Source organism: Curcuma longa, chromosome 11, assembly GCF_044706935.1.
Source record: "Curcuma longa cultivar G26 ecotype Majalengka, Jawa Barat chromosome 11, ITB_CL_G26_1.1, whole genome shotgun sequence".
In the NCBI taxonomy this organism is placed as follows: Eukaryota; Viridiplantae; Streptophyta; class Magnoliopsida; order Zingiberales; family Zingiberaceae; genus Curcuma; species Curcuma longa.
The window spans coordinates 10046250-10057045 of NC_133871.1; the positions used below are offsets into that span (position 1 = coordinate 10046250).

The 10796-nt window shown below is 39.9% G+C and overlaps 1 protein-coding gene across 2 annotated transcripts; it reads right to left on the reverse strand.

Annotated features, from left to right (window-relative positions):
* On the reverse strand, window positions 1-6467 carry LOC141839383 (putative LRR receptor-like serine/threonine-protein kinase At2g16250). Of its 2 annotated transcripts, XR_012602689.1 has the most exons (5): window positions 4017-6467; window positions 1604-1732; window positions 1108-1130; window positions 311-1019; window positions 1-236 (listed from the first exon to the last, which is right to left on the reverse strand). XR_012602689.1 is itself a non-coding variant. In XM_074727115.1 (4 exons), the coding sequence occupies exons 1-4, from the start codon at window positions 5930-5932 to the stop codon at window positions 439-441; spliced, it is 2649 nt and encodes an 882-aa protein (XP_074583216.1). In that variant the 5' UTR covers window positions 5933-6467; the 3' UTR covers window positions 1-438. The 2 variants fall into 2 exon arrangements, 1 of the variants encoding a protein (XP_074583216.1); XM_074727115.1 differs by having other exon boundaries at window positions 1-1019.
* Window positions 6468-10796: the final 4329 nt, after the last annotated feature.

Here is a 10796-nt window from a genome sequence, read left to right on the forward strand (position 1 = left end):
TAAGTCAAGTTTCGAGAATCCATCTCCAAAATGATAGAAAGGAGAATTAATCCAATATACAGAAAAATTACACGAGAAAAGAATTTCATCTCGTTTTATACCTAGCATCAAAGAAGAGAGAGCAAGAAGAAACAGCAAAACAGGAAAGAAGAAAAAGAATTAGCATCTCTATCACTCTAATCCCCCGTCAGCTCCATATGACTACAAATCCTCGAGCCTCCTGCCTGGAGGATCAGCTGTGCCAACACAAATGTGTGAATAATGCACAAGTGAGAGCAAAGATGAAGAAGCAACACATATCAATCTGAACCTGAGGCTTGCTGATTCTTCGCGGCAGTGGATTGGATGCCGATAGTCGAGAACTCGAACTCGAACTCGAACTCGAATCAGGATGTTATTTACCCGAATCCGAAAACAAAACAAAAGGACCTTTTCTTGTCAATCCTCCATGTCACGTATACCTGAAGGCTCTGGGAATATCTCCCTAGAAGGCCTCTTGCGTGAGAATGACTGCTCCCCTCCGCTTCCTTGAGACCTGCTAGTGCCTGAACGCTTTAGAGTTTGATCCTCTCTTAGTTGCCCCGGCACCGATACAATCTCCGATGAACTGCGCCCCCAACTCCCCATGAATGCAGCATTCCACGATCCCCTCGATGAAGTAGCCCGAAGCCTGGCCGAGCCCGAATTGTTGTCTTCCCTTACTACCTTCAGAGGGTTTTCCAATGCTTTGAGAATGTATCGAACGGGCGGGCGCTTATTCGGCTTTGGATTCAGGCAAGACTTTGCAACAATTGCCATGGCCCAGACCTCCTCCAGGTGATCCTCATCCACGACGAGGAACGGATCAACTATTTTTGTCACCAGTTCCTTCTCATACACATTGATGTACTGAAGTGTGTGGTCGAGCCAGTCATTCGCTGCAGCATCGTTCGAGCCACTGATTCCGAGCTTGCCAGTGACCAGCTCAAGCAATACCTTCCCCAAGCAGTATACATCATATGCACATGTTGCAGGAGGCCCTGCAAATTCAAGCACAAGAGAGAACAGCTAAGAACTAAACGACACGATCAAACTAGGAAAGAAAAGGAGTTTCAGAAGGTCCCTTACCAGAAATTCCATGTTCTGATGTCCTGTTCACCGAAGAAGAGAAGATTTTGTCAGAATGAAACAAGCTAAATGAGAGTTTAGCGAGAAAAAATTTTAAATCAACGTACTGTAACAAGTATGAACTCCTCCTAGAAAAAAAGATTGGCATTTTCTTACATGCCCTAATATTTTGATAGCAATTCCCACTTTTTTATCAGACAACCAACATGCTTCAGTTTTTAAGAGAATGAAAATTACTCCAAATTAATTGACATCTTTGAGATTGATATCAATAAACCTTAATCTGTCACTGAATATATTATTGTAACATAACTTTTAAAACTTTTTAAGTGTCTTACTGTATTTCTAAGATAAGATAAATATCCAAGGAAAAAAATTACATAGATAACCAAGAAGCTAAAAAAATCTTTGCGGATTAATACACAAACCAATAAATATAGAATCAGGTGGAACTAGGATTTAATTCTATATTTATTAGCAAATGAAAGTAACTTACTGTGATAGTCTCAAAAGCCTCGTGAACACGTTTTGGTGTGCTTCGCCTTCCTGAGCACAAATCTCACTCAAACTTCCAAGCCTGACTTCAAATTTGTCATCAAGAAGGATACTGCTCGCTTGGATGTCTCTGTGATCACAATAAATTGCAGTATAATGAAACAGATTATATGGTACTTCTGTTGACATGGATTAATATTTCATGTCACCACAAAACTTGTGAACAAAGATGGTAAGGAATTTAGTTTGACATCAGGAAGTCCAAAACATGACATGGAATATTCATTTAGGAAATCAGACCAGCGACAAGAAAAGCATAGACAATAAGAATTGTGATAGTTCATGGTTCAAATATATATTCAGGAAAGAATTATTTTTAGCTTCTATATGAAGGTGTTTGTTGAAGGTGGGAAGCAAAATTAGGCATCCTATAGAAGACTATGGAATATGATTTTAAAAATTATTCCATGCCGATAAATGCAGGCAAAGCTTATCATTTCATCTGCCAAGCGGTAGATGAAACAAGTTTGACACCCTGGACACAACGGAAGCATAAAGACTCTGTGACCGAGAGCAGCAAGCTTCCATGATCACAAGATTTTGGTTTCCTCTTTCACAATGAGGCTTCTACAACAAGGCAAACCATGATAAGAATGATATTTCAAAATACTAATCATGAATTAAGAAGTGGAAGGAGATTGATCAATCTCTATCCTTATCAGAAATTATCTGCAAAATTGCCACACAAAACAAAATATTAAACTGTTCTTGCAACACAAATCCTATTCATTATAATTTAACAAAAGCAACAAGAAATCAACTGCAGAGTAGAATAATCCAGTGTGATTTGGTTGAGTCCTATCTAGTATTCAGAAGTTTTTAATTCAAGTTAGAATGACAAGATGCTAGAAAGAAAAAAGAAGTAATTGTTTTGATGTAGAAATAAGCCATATATTGAAGATAAATATAAGACTGCATTTAGTAGAGTTGAACAAAAAGGAACAGGCATGCTACATGGTTGAATGGAAATGGTAAATTGTGTTCACGGAGTCATGTTCCAGGAAAAGATGACCTTGAGAGCTCCCCTATGAAACTTGTGTTTCAAGTGTCAAAAAGTTAATGAAAAATATTTATTTTATTTTTCATTTCAATTTTCAAATTCTACTTTTTGAAATGAACATTGGACAAAAAAATCCATTTTCACAAATTAAACTAGGCCTAAGAATTGTAGATGAAAGATAGCCCACCATTTCACCAAAAGCAGGATCTAGAATTGTAGTAGTCATTTTGACACATCTCAGCAGTACAGAATATTTGTTAGGTCGTAACACATATATCTTCAGAAAAAAAAGGATAAAATGATAACTAGAAGATATTAATTATTTTACATAACTGTACTTGGTTCAGATATATGATTTCTATTTGCTAAGAGAAAGATGCAGATGCAGAAGAATAATGTAAAATGCCTGCTTAGGACTTTAGTTGGAGGAGATGCTTACTCAGGCACAGAAAGTACTGAGAGCACCACTTATCCACATAGGATGATTGAAAAAGATATTGGCAATCTTATAGACCATCATGAGGAGTAAAAAAAATCAAGCGATGGTCATGGTTAAGCAAGAATCATCTACCTGAACCTTAGAACATTTTGACGCAGTAGATTATTTATCATAGAGGTTATTTAATGTGAGTGCATGCCATTTAGAAATGTAGCTTATCCCAAATTGACACACTGCTTACTGTTGATCACATGTAGAATAGAAATCAGAAGTGAACGCAGTGTTCATTGACAGATTGAAAGCTAATATTAAACATATGACAGTTGGAATGCAAAGACCAAGAGATTAGCTAGAGCTTCAAACTGGTTATGCTCGTCCAATAGCATGGATTGAACAAAACTAAATTTACTTTAGGAAGTCCAGTGAAAACTTCCACTCCTAGTTGACAAGGTTATTTGCACTAGCATGAACTTGGTTCTTTGAAATCAAGGACACTAACACACTTCTAAGGTAATGGTAATAAAGAGAACATAAGATGCATAAATCCAAAATCCAAAAACCAAAATTCACAAGCACTAGATATGATATATACACTAAAATATATCCTATAAGTCATATTTTACATAAGGGAAAACTATATGTATTTATAGACAACCTAAAAAACCCTAAACACAACTTATTCTATCCAAATAACTAATTCTATTTAAACCATAGACATAAGACTTGGTGTGCCTTGCCTACCAATCAGATCAAGTATCAGAGAGTTCACACTAACAACCTTGACAAAAAGAACTAATGAAAAATTAACAAGCTAATCATATGTTTCTTGAAACTTGTTTGTCAAACAGAGATCAAACAAAAGAGAATGGATAAAGTGAGTGACCAGGTTTTACTGCAATTATATAACTGCATTACCTATGAACGAGTGAAGGCGAACATTCATGATGAAGATAATTTAGAGCCTCAGCAATGCCTGTTGCGATCTTCAATCTCTTTATCCAATCCAATGACTGCAGCCCTTCTTCAAGCTCAGGTTTCCTCTGCAAAGCTGACGAGAGGTCACCGTTTGGCACAAATTTATAGATAAGGAACTTCTCATTCTCCTTCTCCAAACAGTGGCCTAGAAATGGGACCAAATGTTCATGCAGACCCTTGGAGAACAAATCCAACTCTCCAGCTGGAGCATCTCTCTTAAACTTTTGCAAATCCATCCTCTTCACAACGATAGGAATCCCTCTTACCAGAACACCACGAAATATATCACCTGAGTGTCCATGCTTGATAAGGTTTTCCTCACTGAAGTCTGAAGTAGCTTGGACCAACTGCTCATAAGTGAAGGGCTCTCCTACAGCTGACAAATTGGCGTGGACAGCAGGACCCAGGGTTCCACCATCAGAAGAGGCTGCTATGACTTCCCTACTTTGCTGCTGTTCAGCATTCTGGCGACCAGATCTCTTGCAACAACATAGCAGTAAAAGAACCAATGCTACAAGAACCAAAGCACCACCTATTGCCCCGATGAGTATATATATCAAATTCCGATTCCTCCTCCTGTGAGTACCTGAAGGTGCAGGGCTTGGGGTGGTCGCACCCCCATCGTAAGGCAACCCTCTCTCTGAATAGAACTGCATACAGACCTCTGCACTCCTTTGATTTGTAGCATTTTGAAAGCAATTCAATCCTAAAGAGACATTGCTGATCAAGTTTTCAAATGCCAAGGCACCTTCTAGGAAATTTACCGATACATCCACATTTCGAAATTGGTTTAAAAAGCTCACAAAACTAGAAGAGATGCGACCATAGTAAAGATTATTTGACAGATCAAAGAGCACGCCACTGACACTGGTGTTCACAACAGCTGGTATAATGTCTGGGAGTACCCCGGTGAGGTTGTTGTGAGAGACGTCGAAAGTTGATAGCCGAGAAAGAGACCAGGCTGAGTCGGGCAATGGCCCGGAGAAGTTGTTGTGGCTTAGCTTGACGGACTGAAGCCGGGTGAGACCAGCAAAGAGATTGTCAGAGAGAGGACCTGAGAGCAAGTTGTGGCTCAAGGTCAAATTTTGGAGGCTCCTTAGGTTCCTTAGGTCATCAGGGAGCGATCCGGTGAGGGAGTTGGAGTTCAGGTCAAGAACCATGAGCGAGGAGAGATCGCCGAGCTGCGGAGGAATGGATTCATCGAGGCTATTGTTCGCCAAGATGAGGGAGCTCAAGTTCCTAAGCATGCCAAGAGAAAGCGGCACGGCGCCGGAGAGTGAGTTGGAGGAGAGGTCGAGGAGAATGAGGTTGGCCAGTTGACCTAGCCCGTGAGGGATGTTTCCGGTGATGTTGTTGCCGGCGAGGTCGAGCATGGTGATCTGCGAAGCGCTGCCTAGACTATCAGGGATTCGACCCAGAATGGACGCGTGGCGGAGGACGAGTACGGCGAAGGTCGGCGCAAGGTCGCGGCCGAACCAATCGGGAATGGGGCCGGGAAGGGCGAATCCGGTGGCGTTGAAAAATTGGAGCTGGGTGAGATTCCTCAGCCCGTCTACGGCGAACTGCGGATTACGCCGCCCGACCCGCGTGCGGCGGAGCCCGGAGAGGTCGATTCCGATGACTCGGCCGTTGGCGCTGCAGGTGACGCCGGCCCAGAAGGCGCAGGGGTTCGCCCGGCGAGGCCAGTTCCGCGCGCGGAGGCCGAGCGAGGCTCGGAGGCCATAAAGCCCCGTGAGATCGGCCGAACTCAGGTTCTGCGCCGCAGCCGCCAGCACGGCCGCACAGACCAGCGCGACGATCAGGATGACGCGCATGGCTACGGTCGCTCCATCGGGCGGCAATCCTAAATAGGGCATAGCGGCCGCCAATCACCGCCGTCCCTGCCACCTCTGCTTTGCAAGCAACATTCTTTATCCCTTCCCTTCAATCCCTCTTCCTTGCCCTGCTTCTCCTCTATTACAGCGACAAATCAGAGAAAAAAAACACATAACCAAAAAAAGCCGAAACAAGGGAGGGATCGAAAAAAAGGCGAAGGTGTAAGAAGTAAGAACAAGTGAAGTAAACCAAAAAAGTTGGCCCGCGCCGAAGAAGCGACCCTTACAGCTACTCCTTCGGGGCGAGTAAAGAGGTTGCAATTAAATGCTCAAAAGCAGATGCCAACTGCCCCTTCTCTCCCACACACACTCGCTTCGCCCTCCCTAATAATGGCGATCATAATAGCGAACAGGCCGAGAAACGGGACATTAAAGCTCGGAATTAAAAAGGAGGGATTTGTAGGGTTAGAGGGAAGAGGATTTAGGGATTTCGTCTCTCCGGCAGGGTGGCGGTGTCTGCGGTGGCGTCATCCGCCGGAGGAGCAAGGATGAGGAGGGGGAGGGAGGGAGGAGGGAGGAGGGAGGAGGCGGAGCTGGGTCTGTGATCGGGAAGAGTTGACTTCAACGAGAAAAGAGGGAAAAAAAGAAACAACACAGACAGGCAAGGAAGATCCAATATTTAAAATATTTATAACTTTCCTTCACCCACAAATTTTTTTAATTGCCTTCCAAATTGTTTTTAATAACTACTGGCACACAACTTTGCTTTCTAAAAAACGGTATTTTTTTTTAAAAAAAACATTTTCTCAATAAATGAAAATACCTACCGAATCTTTAAAATATATGTCCTTCATTTAAACCTCAAAATAATAATAAATCTCACTTTAAAACAAAGGAGTAAAAAATAAGAGCTCCCTAAATTTAAGTAATTTAACAAAAAACATACAGGTATCTGACTCAGCAAGTAGTCAGTCAACGCGCAAGGCATCCGGTCAAAGAGGGTCAGTGACCGCAAATAAACGACACGTCGCGGTCGGGTCTGACCCTTCGGCTCGCGTTTAGGTCGAGGCGGCGGGATTTGGCGGCTCGCGAACGGATAGGGTCCCACAGTCACGTGCCACCCCCGCCTTGTGATCCTTCGAGGCGCACGTGACGAGATGGCTTGACTCTTGAGAGAGTTCTACGAGTCTGAGGAGCACTGTTTGGGCTCTTCCCCAAGCCTGGACCAGTTAAAAACATTTTTATTTTATTGTATTATTTTTCACATATTAATATTATCAATATTTTGTTATGCAATAGATAAGGATTTAGGATGTATATGTGTTTTTGGACATGATTGAATTAATTATTATTGAATAGATTTATTGAAATAGATAAAGATTAAATTTTAATAAAGTCGAAATAATAATTTTGTTTATAGTAATTAACTTGTAATTTTTTAATTTATCTCCTCACATATAATTGTGGGACCAACTGTGTGAAATCGTTGTATGCTAGATTTCATCTTTTGATGAAGGACATATATGAAACATTATGAAGTATGGAGGACTGATTTCAAATATATATATATTTATTAATCAACCTGTTCTGCAAACTTATGAATGCCATCTTTTTAATGAATTTAATGATTTATAGTTGACAATAAATTTGGATATCTAAACGTCTCCTTCACTACTATCCAATCGAATTCAAATCCAAGACAAATACTCATTCTGCCAATTCAATTTCGGAAATAGTCAATGAGTTAATTGTCAACCCTTTCCTTCGTCTAAACGTACGAAAAAAGTTGGCTGCCGTGTGTTGAACAACTTTTTAGATTAGACCTAATAACGACCCAAAATATTGTAATCTAATTTTTGAAGCAAATAAGAGTAGTTGACTATTAGTGGGTAATTAATATATAATTAAAATTTTCAGTCTGAAAGTAAAGGAGCCGAAATATGGAACGTCGATTCGTCACTTCAATCATCCTATTGCAGAAATGAAAAGTCCTATTGATTATAAAATTGCAGTCAACGCGACAAATCCGGATTTGTTGCGGCTGTAAAGTACTCACAGATATATAAATATATATAATTTATTTATTAGTTTAATCAGGGTACTTGGTCACTTCCGTTCCTATCACGAATATGATGCGTGATGATAGCTGTCGATCGGCCAGAGGACTTCACAATCGTAATTAATTATCATGCAACTACTTAATCATTTATTTTGAAATAAATAATAGTGAGTTATAACTAATGACGGAATTAATTAGCTAGGTCATTTTTGTACAGAACATTAATTAATTAATTAATTTGGATCTGATTATTATAACACATGATTCGATCGACTTAATCGAGTAGCTAGGATTAATATAAATGTCCCATGGAGCACTAGCTAGCAATTAGTTGTTGAGCTGTAGGAGCGCAGGCATGTGCGGGTAATAATATTAAGCGTACGCTGTCCAGTCTGTGACTGTGGGACGATCAGTATCGTAATTAACTTACTCAAAGCCTGCAACAATTATTAATTAGCAGCTGTAAAATCATTAAAAATTAAATTCAATCGAAGTATTATGAACCCTGCATACCACTGTTGCTATATATATATATATATATATGCATTGAATTTGACATTAGTGGGTTTAAATACACTTGATGGTGCAATAACAAAAGGGCGCCACTAGAATTTATGGTGCATGCGTAGGGATCCTTTTTAGAGCCAATCTTTCTTTCTTTCTTTCGGTTCTAGTTCTGGGGTTTAATTGTGATTGTTTCGGATGGGTCGTGGAAGCAAATTAAGTTTTGCCATTCTTTCTTTAGCTAGCACGATGGAAGATATATATAGAGAGACGATATACACTCATCGAACATCAAATGTTTTATTTTTAGATATTTTAACATTACTAACATGTCTATATATAGTGGATAACTGATCCGCATGTCTTAAGAAACAACAACTAGCTATATATATATATATATGAAGCTACGTAATGTAATGACCTGAAATACAATTTAATTTATAGGAAGATTGAAGTGAATGAAGAAGAAGAAGATTGAATTAATCGATCTTGTTGCATTGCTTAAACATGCATGCATATATGTCCCATTATATTGTCCCCTCCCCTCGACTACATTCAATTAATGTGTCGAGCAGAGCAGATCGAACCATTTGCTCTGCTAAGTCGCGATCGATTCATACGAATCGGCAGGTCTAATGGGGGTCCGGTCTTGAAAACATTACATTGGCCTGGCCCAGCTGGGTGCAATTACTCCAATCCAAAAGTGACTGACTGAGCTATATTATATATATAGCTAGCCAGTGAATATATATATCGGAGAAGCAGAAATTAAATATAATTAACCGAGTGCAGTACTGTCCCTACCAACTTGAAAAATTAAAGTGAATATGTATGTATGTACGTTTGTATCCGAAGAGAAAGCTAAGGTGCATGGCTGGTTAATTATATTTACAGATTGATTAGAACAAGTTGGGTTGATTATATTAATTATCTATTTCTTGGTCGACGTTACGTTGTTCCAAGAACATATATGCATGCCAAATTGCTGGATATATCCAACTGCTACGCTCGATCGATCAGTACTGCTCGATCGAGCAGTGAGTCCACTGTCGGCTTCTTCCTCCGGCCGATCGATCGATGGAGTTGCTGTCTCAAGTCTGAAAGCAGAAAATGGAGAGCGTCGTTTGTCAAAAACGGACGGCCGGCATGCAGCATCGCGTATAATTTCCCACGCTTAGCTTGTTTGGTCAGTCAGCTTAACTTGTCCACATGCACCCTACTGCATATATATATATAATTTACTGATGTTGATTTAGATATTTATAATTAATATAATTGACTCGATCGGCCCCTGCTCTGACTATGGCTGAAAGGCCCGCTGGGCTTTTGCCCTGCGTTGCTCGTGTGTGTGACTCCCAACTAAAGTCACATACTCAGTACTCTTAGCAAATTAAATTAGACTATATAAATTAATACTGAATGTGAATGAATGAATTCATAAAAAATGTCGATCAGATCAGATTGTATGTATCTAGCTATTACATTTCCATATTCTTACGCGTTCTTCTTTAATTTAATTTCTTCGATAATTAGTTACAGTACTCTAACGACCACTGGCATCCGCTTAGTCAACATCAGCATGAACTCGACTGATTCGATGTGTCCATGGTCTTTAATTTCTTCTCACCCTCCCTAGTCCCTCCCTCTCGTTTTCACCATCAATTAATTGTGCTAATAAGTTTGGGTGCATATATCAATCTTAGCTTGATTCATTAATGTCTAGTCTTTGACAAATCGAAGCCAGTTTTCTTGATTTGTAATTTGTTCATGTGAACGCTGGCTTGTTTTCTTATATGGTCGACAACTAAAGGTACGGTTGACTCCATTTTCTTAACTCCCACGCACGGTTGAGTCCCGTCCATAGATATATTTCGACTAAAAAAAATCTATACTATGCATCTCGCGTACGTATACTGCTCTATGGTTGTGGATTATTGGTCCAAGCTTATCCTTGGGCAATACCCGGGCGTCGGTTCATGTGTTAATTTCCATCACTACTACGTATTGTACCTACTTTCTAGAGAAAACAAGTCGTGTTTCTCAGCGCTTTAATTTGATGACCAATAATATATATATAGCTCGTGCCTGTGCATGAAGAATGCATGCTGTGCGAGTTAAGTGTTTGCTCGAGTGTCATAGTGAAAATTAAAGAATATATATATTTTACATTTTGATCATGTGGATAGAGATAAGGCCATGGACTTTCTAATTGGAAAAGTTCAATTCGAAAAAGAAAGTACATTTTGTGATTGAATGATATATATATCTTTATGGTGATAGAGTCGAGCCTGGACACTTGCGAATAAATAAATAAAACTGGCCAAAGAGGTTCATACCTTATCC

Coding starts and splice junctions, on each gene's coding strand:
- LOC141839383 (XM_074727115.1), bottom strand. CDS start 5,932: ATGCCCTATTTAGGATTGCCGCCCGATGGAGCGACCGTAGCCATGCGC. Junction 1,733..4,016: donor TCGCCTTCACTCGTTCATAG/GTAATGCAGTTA, acceptor TTGTGATCACAG/AGACATCCAAGCGAGCAGTA. Junction 1,020..1,107: donor ATCAGAACATGGAATTTCTG/GTAAGGGACCTT, acceptor TTGAATTTGCAG/GGCCTCCTGCAACATGTGCA.